The 14924-nt window shown below is 47.6% G+C and overlaps 1 protein-coding gene across 1 annotated transcript in view; it reads right to left on the bottom strand.

Annotated features, from left to right (window-relative positions):
- Positions 1–14924, bottom strand: part of MOCOS (molybdenum cofactor sulfurase) — a 228390-nt gene that overhangs the window by 11286 nt on the left and 202180 nt on the right. The window contains exons 13-14 of the mRNA XM_054991830.1: positions 11848–11974; positions 8210–8314 (exon numbers count right to left, since the gene is read on the bottom strand). Coding sequence (XP_054847805.1) covers positions 8210–8314; positions 11848–11974 — 232 coding nt within the window. The remainder of the gene's footprint in view (positions 1–8209; positions 8315–11847; positions 11975–14924) is intronic.

Genomic DNA, 14924 nt, shown 5'->3' with positions numbered 1-14924 from the left:
ACTTCTCTGCCCCCCCCGCTGCTTCCTTAATGGTTTTCACTTCGCTCTCAATTAAGCCCACCCTTTGATCTGTTTCGTTCAGCTTGTCAACAAAGGGTTTTATGGCTTTGGTAACCGACCTCCACACCAGTTCTTCGAGCGACTCTCCCTTCCCCTGCAGGGCAGCCGAGATTGACTTGCACAGGGCGGGACTCTGTTTTTTCGCTGCCATTTTAGGGGGGGGGACCGCCAGCCAAATTCTGAGACTCAGCGAGGGGGAAGAACTAGCCTTCTTAGCTTCAGATCCCACCACTCCTTCGCGTGCGCTTGTAATAACAGAAGGGATTCGCTTACTTGCAGGCTTCTGCCTAGTTCTGCTCTTTGCCGTTTTCCATGGCCCGGCAGCACACGAGGCGCCGCGCACGTCTGCCAGCCTCCATAGGGACAAACGGGCAATTTACCCCCCGCATAGGTTTCGGGGGGCTCTTCCCGCAGTGTCCCGAACCCTGCCTCCCTCACTGGGAGTCCTGGGGGCTAATCTTCGCAGATCAGCCGCCCGGTCAGAGTGCTCGAGCGCTTCCTTCCGGACCTGCGGAGAGGAGCGTCCGACATGGCCGAGAAAACGAAACCGAATCCCAGCTCCCTGGATCTTGTCAGACCGCCATAACACCAAGCCGGAAGTCAGAATTATACTGGAAATATTAGTTGATGCGAGGGCTTCCAGTAAACCAATATAAGCTGTAACTAGAAATGAGACTGGATGAAGAGGGAAAACCCGCGAGGGCTAATGGCGTTAGTATGTCTTTCTTATCAACCAAAAATAAATCACCATTCAATAACAGCACTAATATGCCTTTTTTTCTTTTTGTGTAAACCAAAAGTAAATCACAAAGCAGTCTTATAATGACTTATAACTTAAACAGAATGAACCTTAGGAATTCAAAATAGCCCATCAAATACATTTTTCTTATTTTGTACAGACAGAACACATGTACGAACAATACAATCAAATAAGCAAGTGTATTAGCAGTCCAGGTGGCGGCAGCAGTGCGCATGCAAAAATTGAGGGACAAACCCCCTAAGTCAAGTCCGCTTCAGATCGGAAGCCAACCGGTCAATACGGATACGCCCGATCTGTGGCTGGCTGAAGCACAGATTTCGTCCCGCGCCTCGTCAGGGGCGTCTATCCCTGTTGTTATTCGTATCCCAAAGTGAACACTCTTTACGTCTACAAAACAAATAGATCCTTATACAAAACACATTGCATTGCCTGCCCCACTGGATAAACTTACCAATTGCCTAAACACCAACCTGTACATTCACCTGGGAATGTTCTTTGTCTGCATACAATCCAAATATTTTTACAGCGTATTTTCACATTGGTTGTATGGGCGACAGTAAATTCTCTTGCGCGCCTCGTGTTGATTGGGACGCTCACTTTTAAAAGTGAGGTGTGGGACGAAATCTGTGCTTCAGCCGGCCACAGATTGGGCGTATCTCTCCGTATTGACCGGTTGGCTTCCGATTTGAAGCGGACTTGACTTAGAGGGTTTGTCTCTCAATTTTTGCGTGCGCACTGCCGCCGCCACCTGGACTGCTAATACACTTGCTTATTTGATTGTATTGTTCGTACATGTGTTCTGTCTGTACAAAATAAGAAAAATGTATTTGATGGGCTATTTTGAATTCCTAAGGTTCATTCTGTTTAAGTTATAAGTCATTATAAGATTGCTTTGTGATTTACTTTTGGTTTACACAAAAAGAAAAAAGGCATATTAGTGCTGTTATTGAATGGTGATTTATTTTTGGTTGATAAGAAAGACATACTAATGCCATTAGCCCTCACGGGTTTTCCCTCTTTATCCGGTTAGATTTGGCGAGGGTAGCCCCCTCTTTTTTCCTCCGTAACTAGAAATGAGGGCAACTCTATCTGTAACAGATTTTATGCATGTGCCAAATAGACAAAAACTGCAGATTTGGAGAGCAATTCTAAGATGGTTGTTGTGGATTTTCTGGGCTGTATAGCCATGGTCTTGGCATTGTAGTTCCTGACGTTTCGCCAGCAGCTGTGACTGGCATCTTCAGAGGTGTAGCACCAAAAGACAGAGATCTCTCAGTGTCACAGTGTGGAGAAGATGTTGGCAGGTAATTTATATCTAATCAGGAAGGTGGGTTTCGGCTGAGTCATCCTGTAAGAGTTTCCCAGGGTGTGGAATGCTAATGGAGGGAGGCTTCACTGAAAAATACCCACCAGAAAAATACAACAGATTCTACAATCAGCAAAAGATAGTAGAGACCCCCCTCACCTCTGCAGGAGTATACCACATACCCTGCAGCTGTGGACAAGTTTACATCGGGACCACACAGCATAGCATCCAGGCAAGAATAAAAGAACATGAAAGACACTGCAGGCTTGGCCATCCAGAAAAATCAGCAGTGGCTGAACATAGCCTAACTCAAACAGGACACAGTATCCTATTCCAGGACACTAAAATACTGGACAACACTTCCAACTACGTCAGATTGCACAGGGAAGCCATTGAAATTCATAAGCATAAGCACAATTTCAACAGGAAAGAAGAGACTTTAAGAATGAATACAGCATGGTTTTCAGTCCTGAAAAACACCAGGCTAACAAAATACGCTATATCCTACAATAGCCCTGCAGAGAAGATTAGCATATCAAGCACCAATCCATATGCAAAAGAACCTCCTCAGGATACAGTGAAGCCTCCCGCCATTAGCATTCCACACCCTGGGAAACTCTTACAGGATGACTCAGCCCAAACCCACCTTCCTGAGTAGATATAAATTACCTGCCAACATCTTCTCCACACTGTGACACTGAGAGATCTCTGTCTTTTGGTGCTACACCTCTGAAGATGCCAGTCACAGCTGCTGGCGAAAAGTCAGGAACTACAACGCCCAGACCACGGCTATACAGCCCGGAAAATCCACAACAACCATTGTTCTCTGGCCGTGAAAGCCTTCAACAATAAATCCTAAGATGGTCTACTCAGAATTCAACTCAGGGCAATTAAATGGATGTTACTCCCAGGAAAGTGTAAAAACCCAAATGCATACACAGTGCATTAAGGGAAGAGCAAAACAGAGAATTGATTCGAGGTTTGTCCTGTATACATGTATACAAGCAAAGCAAACTGTTCTTGATCAAGTGGAGAGCAAGTGAATGGCAAGTGAACAGGGAGGAATACACAAGAGTCTGTTCACTTGCCAGGCAAGTGTTATTCATCACGTGTAGCTTGGCCCTCAGTCAGCCTGGCCTCTGTCCTAGGGAAGATACTGGTGCAGATATTAAAGACATCAGTCTGCAAGCATCTGACAGACAACATGCTGATATGAGGAAGTCAGCATGGATTTGTCCCCAAGTCCTGCCAGACCAACCTCATCTTCTTCTATGATCGAGGGACAGGCTTACTGGATCGCGGGATTGCTGTCGATGTAGTTCATCTGGATTTCAGTAACGTTTTTGACAAGGTTTTGATGTTCTGATGGTTAAACTGGTGGACTGTTGATTCTAGGATAGTTAGATGGATAGGAAACTATCTGGATAATTCCACTGAAAGAGTCGTTGTCAATGGCATCACGTCTGATTGGAGGGAGGGGGTCCAGTGGAGTGCCACAGGGCTCAGGTCTGGGCTCAATGCTTTTCAATATTTTTATATATGATCTGGATGAGGGTGTGAAGGGATTGCTCATTAAATTTGCAGATGATACCAAACTGGGAGGAGAAGCAAACACCCTTGAAGATAGGGATAGAATTCAACAAGATAGAATTCAACACACTGGGGAAGTGGGCAGATTTGAATAAGATGCAATTTAACATGGGTAAGTGCCAGGTTCTCCACCTGAGTAACAAAAATGCAAAGCATGCATAATGGATGAGGGATACACTTCTGCGTAGCAGTGTGGGTGAACAAGATCTTGGGATAAGGATGGATGGGAAGTCATGGATGGGACTATATGAATAGTCAGTGTGATGCAGCAGCAAAAAACGTGAATGCAATCTTGGGGTGTATCAATCACGGTATAACATCCAAATCACAGGATGTCATTATCCCATTGCATTGGTCAGGTCCCACTTCGAGTATTGTGCAGTTCTGGAGGACTTGCTTCAAAAAGGATGCGGACAAATTGGAACGGGTGCAGAGGAGAGCAACCAGGATGATCAGGGGCCTGGAGACCAAGCCCTACCAGGAAAGACTGAGGGACCTGGGGATGTTCGGTTTGGAGAAGAGGAGGTTGAGGGGAGAGACATGATTGCTCTCTTCAAGTATTTAAAAGGTTGTCACTTAGAGGAGAGAAGGGAGCTGTTCCTGTTGGCAACCGAGGATAGGTGTCAGGTGACAGACCGGGGCGGCACAAGCTGCATTCCCACAGTATGAAGGGCTCAGGCAAGGGGCTAGTTCCAGTAGCATAGCCAAGGTCCAGTCCTAGGTCAAAAGCAGGGAGTCCAAAAGCCGGAGGTAGCCTGGTCCAAGGGGCAGTCCAAAACGCAGAGTCAGGGGGTCCAAGGTCAGTTGCTGGCAAATTCAAGGGCTAAACAAAGGCAGAATCATGGCATGGTCTGAAGGTCACAGAAACAAGGCAGGTTCCAATACAAGAATCAAAGGGTGGTGGCGACTTGTTGCTTCCACACCCGATGGTCTCTCTTGGCTGGGTTCTATAGACAGGCAGCAGAGGGCTGGGCTTGCAGCCAGCTGCTTGGGAGTGATTCTGACACCACTCCTTGTCACTATCAGCAAGCAGCTGGCATCTGGCCGAGAGGCGTTCACATTGCCATCTCTCCTGCAGGCTTGCTCTTTGTCTTTGTCTCCAGCGCTCCAAGGGTGTGGGCAACGCTGGAGGGCTAGGAATGATCAACTGGGATTCACCTGTTGCCTCTGGGCTAGAAGGCTTTGGCGGCTCTGCCTCAGCTGCTGGCTGTTGGTCCTGACGAGCCTGCAGCTCCTCAGCTTGCATGCTGGTTCCTGGTTTGGGGCTAGCTATCCAGGGCTGCTCTTCTTCTGAGGAGTCCTCTTATCTCAAGGAACCCTCAACACTTGTCACCGGCCAGTCTGGGCTCAGTGAAAGTGAGGATTCCTCAGGAGGAGAGAAGCCTTGTGTAGCCAGCCCTGGCTCCTCAGGAGAAGAGGAGCTTCCTGTAACAAGCCCTGACTCAGCCACCACTGGTGATCAGGAAGAACAGCTGCTGGCTAATCAGAGTCCACAACCAGCAGCTGAGGCAGAGCTACCAGCACCCTCCAGCTCCTACACCACAGGGGAAGCCCAGCCAGGGACATCCAACACCACAGGGGAAGCCCAGCCAGAGGCTTCCACCCCCCAGGTTCACCCACACCCAAAGAACGCCGCAGACGAAGGCAGAAAGTGGAGCTACAGGAGAGAAGGTGCAGTGCTCGCCTCCGGGGACGATGCCAGCTGCTTGTCGATAGTGACGATGAGTAGCATCAGGACAGAGCCCAAGCAGCTGGCTGCAAATCACACCTGGCTATAAAAGCCAGTCTAGAGGAACTGCTAGGTGTGGAAGCAATGAGTTGAATGTCTGCTACTGCTGTGACCACTCCCTTGAACCTTGCCTTGTTCCTGTAGCTTTTGGACTGTGCCCTGTCTCTGCTCGCATCTGGACCTGACTTTACCAGTACTGACTTACAGACCCCCTGACTTGGCTCTTGAACTCTGGACTTGCACTCTGACCCTGGACTGGACTTTGACTACTCTACTTGGGCTAGCCTGGCACATGACAGCACTACTGTGCCCTGACTGGTCCACGACAATAGGACTCAATGCAATGGGTTTAAACTACAAGAGGGAAGGTACCAGCTGGACATTAGGAAAATCTTCTTCATGCTAAGAGTAATTCAGCAGTGGACTCGGCTGCCCAGGGCTGTGCTGGGTTTCCCCTCATTGGCAGTCTTCAAGGAGTGGCTAGACGAATACTTGTCAGGGATGCTTTAGGCTGTTCCTGCATTGGGCAGGGGGGTGGACTAGATGGTCTGTAAGGTCCCTTCCAGCTCTATGATTTCTACGGTTCTACTCATTTGTTGTGCTGGAGACAATATCACATTAAAGTGCTGTGTAGCACAGTGGTTAAGTGGTTTGGCTGCGAATCAGCACTCAACTGGTTCGAATCCCACTACTGCCATGAGCTCAGTAGGTGGCCTTGGGTAAGCCCCAGCTCACCAGCTGCATTGTGGGGATAATAATAACACTAACTTGTTCACTGCTCTGGGTGAGGCACTAATCTGTCTAGAAGAGCGGTATATAAGTGCAGTTATTATTGTTATATTTACTCAAATAAGATGATGTGAGATTGATTGCATCAGTGGGATGCGATGGAAATGATAACAGTGGAAGTTAGATATTATCCAGGACTGATGGCAAAACAAAAGGCTAGAATATAAATGAGTCATTTTAATTCTGTTTTTGGTAACAAGCTCTTTATTTAAAAATATGTAGGTTGAGCAGATAGTAAGCAATCAGGAAAATGGGCAGAATCAGCTGTTCAGGAACTAGCTTCAAAGACCACAGCTATAGGGACATCAACAGGGGTCAAACGAGATGTGCAGGCAACCCAAGCTTATTCATGACGGAATATTGTCCACACCACAAGCATTTATACTCTGAAAGCTGCGGCAATGCAATGCTGTTTTTTTCTAAAGGGGTTATGGAAAGAGCTGCATGGGTGTGACTTCAGATGCAGAAGTGACCAAGATGTGGGTTTCATATAATTCCATTCAACCTCAAGAGTGATGAAGGGACACCCCCTTGAAGACTGACTTATGATCCAGCTGGTGACCCCACGGCAGGCTTGGTAAAGCAGCCCCAGGGGAATCTAATGTTTTGACCAGTATCATCATCCTCATCCTCATTTATTTATTTATTACAGTCATAGACCAGCATAACACAAAACAAGAGATACACTTCCCTAAAAATCAATTAAAATATGGTACCAATATATACTAAAAGTTAGGATACCATATTTACACACAAATAATTTTAATTGGTTAAGTACAATAATTATGGCGAGATTATTTTATAAAATTATGCCAGCTAGTTTATACATTGGTAATGTTTTGACTATATTCTCCCAGCAAGCTCTAGACTTATGAGGTGTCTTCCTCATGCCTCAGAAGGCATTTGAGTTTGAGAAATGCAGTCTAAACTAACTTAGGAGCAGCCTTGAAACTGACCAGCAGAAGCATTTGCTAAAGGAGCGAGCTGGCTGCTGAATCACTCTCATGCCTAATGCAGGAAGCTGGTGGGCTTTGGGAGGACAGGCAGCCTGCAATAAAGGGGGCGGAGCCTCTGGGCTAAGGCACGATCCTCGGAAGGGCCAAGCCTTGTGGTACTTGGTGGAGGCTGAGGAACAGCTTGTCCATGCCGGGTGGCTCAAAGCAGTGTATGAAGGAGTAAACAGTGCTAAAACAAAAGCTGAAACCTCTGAGGCCCAATTAAATCCAAAATTGCCTGCCTCCTTGCACCCTGAGAATGTACTCCAGAGACCCTGAGAAGGAGGCTAAAGTAGGGCTGCCAATCCCCCGCCCGGGGCGGGGGATCCCATGTTCCCACCTCCTCCCCCCAGCCCCACTTACCTGGCCAACGGGGGGTGCTCCCTGGGGCACCCTCTCCGGGGGTGCAGCATGCCCCTGCGCCCTGCAATGGGTCCATTTCAGGCCAAATCGGGCCCGCAGGAAGGCGATTCAGCCCTTTGGCAAGCATGGGAGCGCATGCTGGGCTGCCCTTTGATCCGCATGATGACATCACTTCCCGGAAGTGACATCATCATACACACTGGGGGTGCTGAAGACCATGGAGGGTGAGTGCTAGGTTCCCAGTCCCCCACCGGGGGAACTCAAGGGATCTGGCAACCCTAGGCTAAGGTCTAAAAATTCTTCTCAGGAACTTCAGCAGAGAGGATGCTAGAGAGAGGCAAAGTCAGAAGAAAATGGGTATTTGTTGTATGCTGATGCTTACATCTCACATGACTGCTTGGAAGTACATAAATATCTTCTTCCCTGGGACAGCACAATAGGCAAAGTTAATTAGAACTATGCAGCTGTTTTTTTCTTTTCTTTTTTTGTGGATGACGGTGATTTAAATCTGGCAAGGCTGCATGCTATCCATCAGAGGACGAAAAGGATTCGCAAGGGGCTATAATGTCTAGTCACCCCCCCCCCCGCCCCGGCCCCTGTTCCAGATTTAGACTGACCTTTCTATCTTTGGTGGAAGACAGAGTCTGAAGAAATTCCTTGTTTCGTTGTCCAGTTTGCTGATCAATACAGATAACAAGACATCTGTGACACGGCCCCATAACCTGAAATGTCCAGAGAAAAGGCTCTTGGTTCACTGTCTGCACAAGGCACCATCTTCTGCCTCAGCACAGAAGTCACATCCACTGTCAGCTGTTGCTGTAACAACATACCCAGCACCTCTGCTTCACCATGTTCAGTATCCCCAGCAAGATCTATGGATGGCCAGTAATTTAAGAGCTGGCAAGTATTTCAGGGTTTCTTATAGCTGCACCATGTAACTGAATAGGACAATTATATTAACTAATAATTTTGGATAAAACCACCAACTAACACAGGTCTGAAACATGCCCTCTTCCTCCAAGCAAAATATATATCCATCAGCTGATGCGCTACTTTTAATACATTTTGAAATTTGAAGTATTTAGTTTTTTTGCCTGAAATGGAAAGTGGTAGAAAGGCTGCAGTAGCCGAAGGCATTTTTCCTTTAGTGAAAATTTGTCCATGAAGAAGAAATTTCTCTTCTTTTTAATAAATGCCTGTCTGAAGTCACTCAGACTTTTAAAATGTATCATTTCATTAAAGGGCACCAGAATTTGAAACATCAAATTAAGAATATCAGAGGCACATGTGTAGATTAAAATATCATTTATTCTACAAATTGGCCTAGAATTGTTAGGTGGAGGGAAGAGGGAAGGCTGCTCTTCTGGCTGAAGGGGAGTTAAAAATGTAAAATGTAACCAAAAAATAAAAGCAACAATTTAAATACTCAAAAAAAAATAAAGATACTTTTAAAAGACTATAGATTGCATACAGAATAGGGGTGTGCAAAGGCACTCTGTTTCGTGTTTCTTGTTTCGGGTTTACACAGCAGGGGGGGCACACCAAAGGGCATTCCAGCATTCCAAAAATAACACAACTCACTTAACATCAGAGAATCACAAAAACACAATTCCTGTCAAAAACACTTTATTTCTTGAACAGCTTTAGGTTACACAGCAGGGGGGCACACCAAAGGGCATGGCAGCAGTATCTTACACAAAAATAACACAACTCACTTAACATCAGAGAATCACAAAAGCACAATTCCTTTCAAAAACACTTTATTTCTTGAACAGCTTTAGGTTACACAGTAGGAGGGCACAACAGGGCATGATAGCAGTGTACTACACAAAATAATACAACCCACTTCACCGTTTTTGACAGCAATTGTTTTTGGGTGATTCTCTGATGTGAAGTGAGTTGTGTTATTTTTGTGTAGTACACTGCTTTCATGCCCTGTTGTGCCTTCCTACTGTGTAACCTAAAGCAGTTAAAGAAATAAAGTGCTTTTGACAGCAATTTTTTTGAGGTAATTCTTTAATGTGAAGTGAGTTGTGTTATTTTTGTGTAAGATACTGCTGCCATGCCCTTTGGTGTGCCCCCCTGCTGTGTAACCTAAAGCTGTTCAAGAAATAAAGTGTTTTTGACAGGAATTGTGCTTTTGTGATTCTCTGATGTTAAGTGAGTTGTGTTATTTTTCTGTGTGGGGGACTGCTGGTGTAATGTGTCATAATGCTTTGCCTACTTGTACTTTGAAAGGGAGAAAACAATTTTTTAAAAACTTTATTTTGTGTTGTTCGTGTTATATTCTTTGTTGTACAGTTGGTTCCCATCATAGGGAACAATGGGGCTGGCTGGCCAGCCATCTCTGTAGGTGGTGGGGGAATTTGAGGGACGGTGTCTGTGGTTCAGGTGCTCTTTCACAGGGACCAGCTGGCACTCAGAAGTGTGCCCACCATTGTGGCACCCCTGGGCTGTGCAGAATTGCCCAGGGAAAGAGAGTTTAGAAGTTCCCAGCATAGGGAACAAAGGGAGAGGGCTGGCCTTTGCCAGCCTGTTCCTGGGGTTATGGGTGTGGGGCAGGTGGGGGTGGATTTGGGTCTGTGAGGGGCTAATGTGGGGATTTGGGTCTGTGTGTGGCAGCTGGGGGGGAATTGGGTTTGTGTGGGGCTGTAAGGGGTGGACTTTGGGGGCTGAGAGCACCTACTTGGGGAGGCCATGATATGCCCCCCCAAGTGGGAGCAGGCTGAGCCTTGGTGGGGGGTGGGAGGAAAGGTGGGAGAAGGGCCCCTGAGGGTAGGGGTGCATTTTGCATGCAAAATGCCACCCCTGGCAAAGGAAGCCTTCCTCTTCATTTTTTCCCCATAGGAAAAAATGAATGAAGATGATCAGCAGCAACCTAAAGCTATGGCTTTTTTTTAGGAGAGGATAGGGGGACCTGGTTTGGGGGGCCATAACATGGCCCCCCAAAGTCCAATCGGTCTGAAACTTGGGGGGTTGTTAGAGAGGAGTTAGTGGAAGGTCCCCACCAATTTTGGCTTGATTCGGTGGGAAAATGCTTCCCCCAGGCGTTCGGGAAGACGGAGGCATTTTCCCATTGAAAAACCCGAAACAACCCGAAACGTTTTGGGTTATTTTGTTTCGGATAACCCGAAACGTTTCGGGTTTCCCAAAACGTTTCGGATAACCCGAAACAACCTGAAACAAGTTTGTTTCGGGTTTCTTTCGGGTTTCAGAAACCCGAATTGCACACCCCTAATACAGAAATGAAGGTGATCCTATTAGCCATTCTAGAATGCAACAAATCTTTCTTCAGTTAACTCCTCCACTACTGCCGTCCTTTCCACTCACTTATATATTACATTTAGTAGCAATGGCCATATCTCAAATCCTCAGATCCCCTCCCTGATGCTGCAGGCAATGACAAGCAATGCTGGATTTAACTCATTATTAAGCAAAAGACAGGTGGCCCAGCACGAGCTCTGTCAGCTCCAGGAGGCATGGCTTAGGAGCAAGAACAGTACAATCCTGCACAGCGTTTCCCCCTTCCAAGTCAATGGGCTTAGAAGGTTATAACTCTGTCTAGGATTGCACTGTGAGATCCACAGGTGGGTCAATAAGGAGTAGGGTCGCCAGGTCTCCCACTATGGCACAAGGCCTCCAGCGGGCAGCCCTCATTGTCCACCACCACTCCTAGCGATGATGGGAGGAAAAAAATGGTGGTGGCGTGTGTGCCATGATGTTACCTCCGGGGAAAACCTGGAAGTGATGTTGGGTAGCTCTAGGAATCACCAGAAACCAAATGATTCCTAGCAACCATAAGAATCACCAGAATCACCAGAAACCCATCAATTCCCAGCAGCTGTAATAAGGAAGCAGAGCTTTACTGCTAGCCTTCCAAATGGGGTGTGGAACGGGGCGGATAGTCAAGGAAGGAAGCCTGGGAGGCGTTCAGGGAAGCAGGCCAGATGCAAGAGGAACCCTCAGGCTGATAGATAGAAATGCCTGGAGGAAAAGTTGGGAAACTCCATTAGCAAGGCTAGTATGATACCAATTACCTCAAGCAAGAACCACCTGCCCCCACCTGCACATGCGCTTCCATGCTCGTCACCTCCCACGCCACTGATGGTTGAGTGGGCGCTGAGCCCTTGTGGGGCATTAGTGCCCTCCTCACCGAGTTGCCCCAACCAGCAGCTTAGGTGCCTTGGCCCAGGAACCAGCCCTGCCTTCCACTGCTCTCTTTTCCTACCCCAGCACAGCTGCAGCCGTTTTGTACCTTGAAATGCAGGCTGCCGATTGCAATCTCGTCCCACTTGTCTTCTTCGAACGGCTCATTTGTGCTGATGACAATGTTGGCACGGAAGCGATGGATGAGCTTCTGTAGGGGAAGTGACTCACCTAGTCTGTTCCACAAAGGAAAAGCAAATGTGCTAATATTAACTCAAACATGTAATTTACTCACTTGCAATTTCAGGTCTCTCGTCACGACAAGGAAGATTTCTGTTGTATTTAACACCCTTTGTACACTTTCCCACACATGAAGCTGTCCTACACTGAATCAGATTGCTAGTCCATCAAGGTCAATGCTAGGGCTGCCAGCCTTCAGGCAGGGCCTGGAAATCTCCCAGCATTGCAACTGAACTCCAGACAACAGAGATCTGTTCCACTAGAGAAAAAGGCTGAATGTAGGTTGGATGCTATGGCGTTAAATGCCATTGAGATAGCTCCCCTTCCCAATCTCATTCTCTCCATCCTCCATCCTCCAATCTGCAAGACTTTCCTAGCTCAGAGTTAGCATTGATTGTATGCTCATCACATTAGGGACTAAGGACAGATTAGGCATTCTGCTTGTTTACCGGCCACCTAGTTCCTAGTTAAACAGCCTCTCTGAGTTGGCGGAGATACTCTCAGATGTGGTGCTGGAGATACCTAGACTGAGAGTTAAACTACATGAGATGCCCGACATGGTCGAGTTCCCCCAAGTTTACCTGGGAAGGGTAGTTGGGCCAGCAGCACTGGAGCCAGAAGGACGGGAGGGAAAGAGTCAGCAAGGGGAGTCTCCTTCCCCTCTCTGTGAGAAAGGATGGTTGAGTTTAGCAGCTGTGGCGGTGGCGGCAGTGGCAGCAGCAGCTTCAGCAGTTCCTTCTGTTGCTGCTAGCTGCCTGTCAGCTTTGGGCTCCCCTTGCTGACTCTTTCACTCCCGTCCTTCTGAGCCTGCTGTTGCTGCTGGCAGCCTGAATACACTTCCCAGGTAAACTTGCAGGAACCAGACACATGTTGAGTGTCTTGTGTAGTTTAGCTCTGATTGTCCTGGATGACTTCAACATTCATGCTGAATGCTCCTCACCAGGGCCAGCCCAAGAGTTTATAGTCTCTTTACCTGCCTTGGGCCTCTCTCAAATTGTGATGGGTCCAACAACTGAAATAGAATTTTTTTCACTGAGCCTTTGAAGGCAGGTCTTCTTTCAGGACTGGGGATTTAGCCTGAAACATAGTCTGACCATTATCTACTGAAGGCAGGGGTGAATGTGGCCCTTACACACTGCAAAAAAGGGGGCACCATTAAAATGGTCTGCCCACAGAGGTGGATGGGTCCTTTCAGATTTCAAAATACTCTGGGGGATTTTAGAATTCCAAACACGTACTGTGTTGAGGCTGTAGTGGAAGCTTAGAACATGAAGCTCTTTGAAGCTTTGGCAAGATTGCTCCACTTCATCCTCGAGGCAGAAGCCAGCCTTGTGGTTTACCATACAGCTAGGCTAGAACATCTCTAGAAAGATGGTTGTTGAAATTTCATGCTGAATCTGATAAACAGTGCTATACAGCCCATTGGAAGGCCTATGAAGTGGCTTTAGTGGATGACCTCTATCTGAATGTAGACCAAGGTCATGCTTCTTTGTTCCCTCTCCTGGATCTATCTGCAGCCTTTGCTATAATAGACCATGCCATCCTATTCAGGTGTTTGGAGGCAGAAATAGGTATCAGGGGACGTGCCTTGAACTGGTTTAAATTGTTCCTCGTGGGATGGACTCAAAGGGTTGCTGTAGGAGACTATCTTCAGCGTAGGAATTATCTTGCAGTCTTACCCCCATGTTATTCAACATCTATGTAAAGCCTTTAGGAGAACTCATCTGTAGCTTTGGAATTAGATGTTATCAATATGCAGATGACATCCAGCTGTATGTCTTGCTATACAAATCTCCTGGTGATGCAGTCTTGAGTTGCTGCTTGACTGTTTGGATCAAATGGCTGAAAGTGAACAAACTGAAACTGAACTCAGACAGGATGGACGTGATGCTGACTGGGAAAGCTGAGATTTTGAAGGGCACTGTGCTCCCTACTTTCAGTGGGGTTAAACTGACCTTTATTGACTCAGTAAAGAGCCTAAGGGTTGTCCAGGACCCAGCACTGCTGCAAGAGAAGCAAATTAATGCAGCAGCAAAAAATGCTTTCTTCCAACTCTAGTCTCAAGTGCATTCTTTTTGGTGACTTTGCTCCTCTAAGGGTTATGTTCTCAGCACTAGGGGTATGCGCTTCGGCTTCCCAGATTGGGGAAAAAACAACGAACTGGGCCCAATTTGTAATGATTCAGTATTTCCAAATCGGGGCCAGTATGATGGTCCTGATTCAGAAATACCGAATCAAAGCTTCCCGAAGCAATTTGGATTGCTTCAGTTAGCTTCAAGGCCTAAAAGGGTGCCTGGCCTCCCGCCCTCCCACCACCACCCCACTTACCTGGGGCAGTCTTCTGGCACCGGTGTGGGTGGCACCGGCACCAGTGTTCGCTACTGCACTGCCAGCTGCTGCTTCGGCCTCTGTGGCAGCGGTGCCAGTGTTTGCTGCCACCCTGCTGCCGCCCACCGCTTTGACCTCTGTGGTGGTGGCGGTAGCAGCGGTGGCAGCATTTGCTGCCACCCTGCTGCTAGCCGCTGCTTCAGCCTCTGCAGCAGTGGCATTCGCTTCCGCCGTGCTGCCGGCCGCTGCTTCAGCCTCTGCAACGGCATGGGCGGCAGCGCTGGCGTTCGCTGCCACTGTGCTGGCTGCCGCAGAAGCTGAAGTGGCAGTGTGAGCGGTGCTGGTGCCGGCTGCAGCCTTCCCCGCCGCCCTGCTGGTCGCAGTAGTGGCAGAAGGCCTGCCCCAGCCTTCAAGGTAAGTGGGGTTGGGGGAAGTGGGAATCTCTCTTCGGTATGCTCCGAATCATTTCAAAGCATACTGAAGCAATTTCTGAAAACCTGAACCCGAAGCGGCTTGCCACTTTGGTTTTTGAGTTATTCCGGATCGTTTTCCTGCTTCAGGTAAATCTGAAGTGGGAAAACTGAATATTTTCCCCGCTGCACACCCCTACTCAGCACT

Source organism: Eublepharis macularius, chromosome 11, assembly GCF_028583425.1.
Source record: "Eublepharis macularius isolate TG4126 chromosome 11, MPM_Emac_v1.0, whole genome shotgun sequence".
In the NCBI taxonomy this organism is placed as follows: Eukaryota; Metazoa; Chordata; class Lepidosauria; order Squamata; family Eublepharidae; genus Eublepharis; species Eublepharis macularius.
The sequence above is the reverse complement of the archived record's forward strand: the minus strand, read 5'-3'. Positions and strand labels throughout refer to the sequence as shown.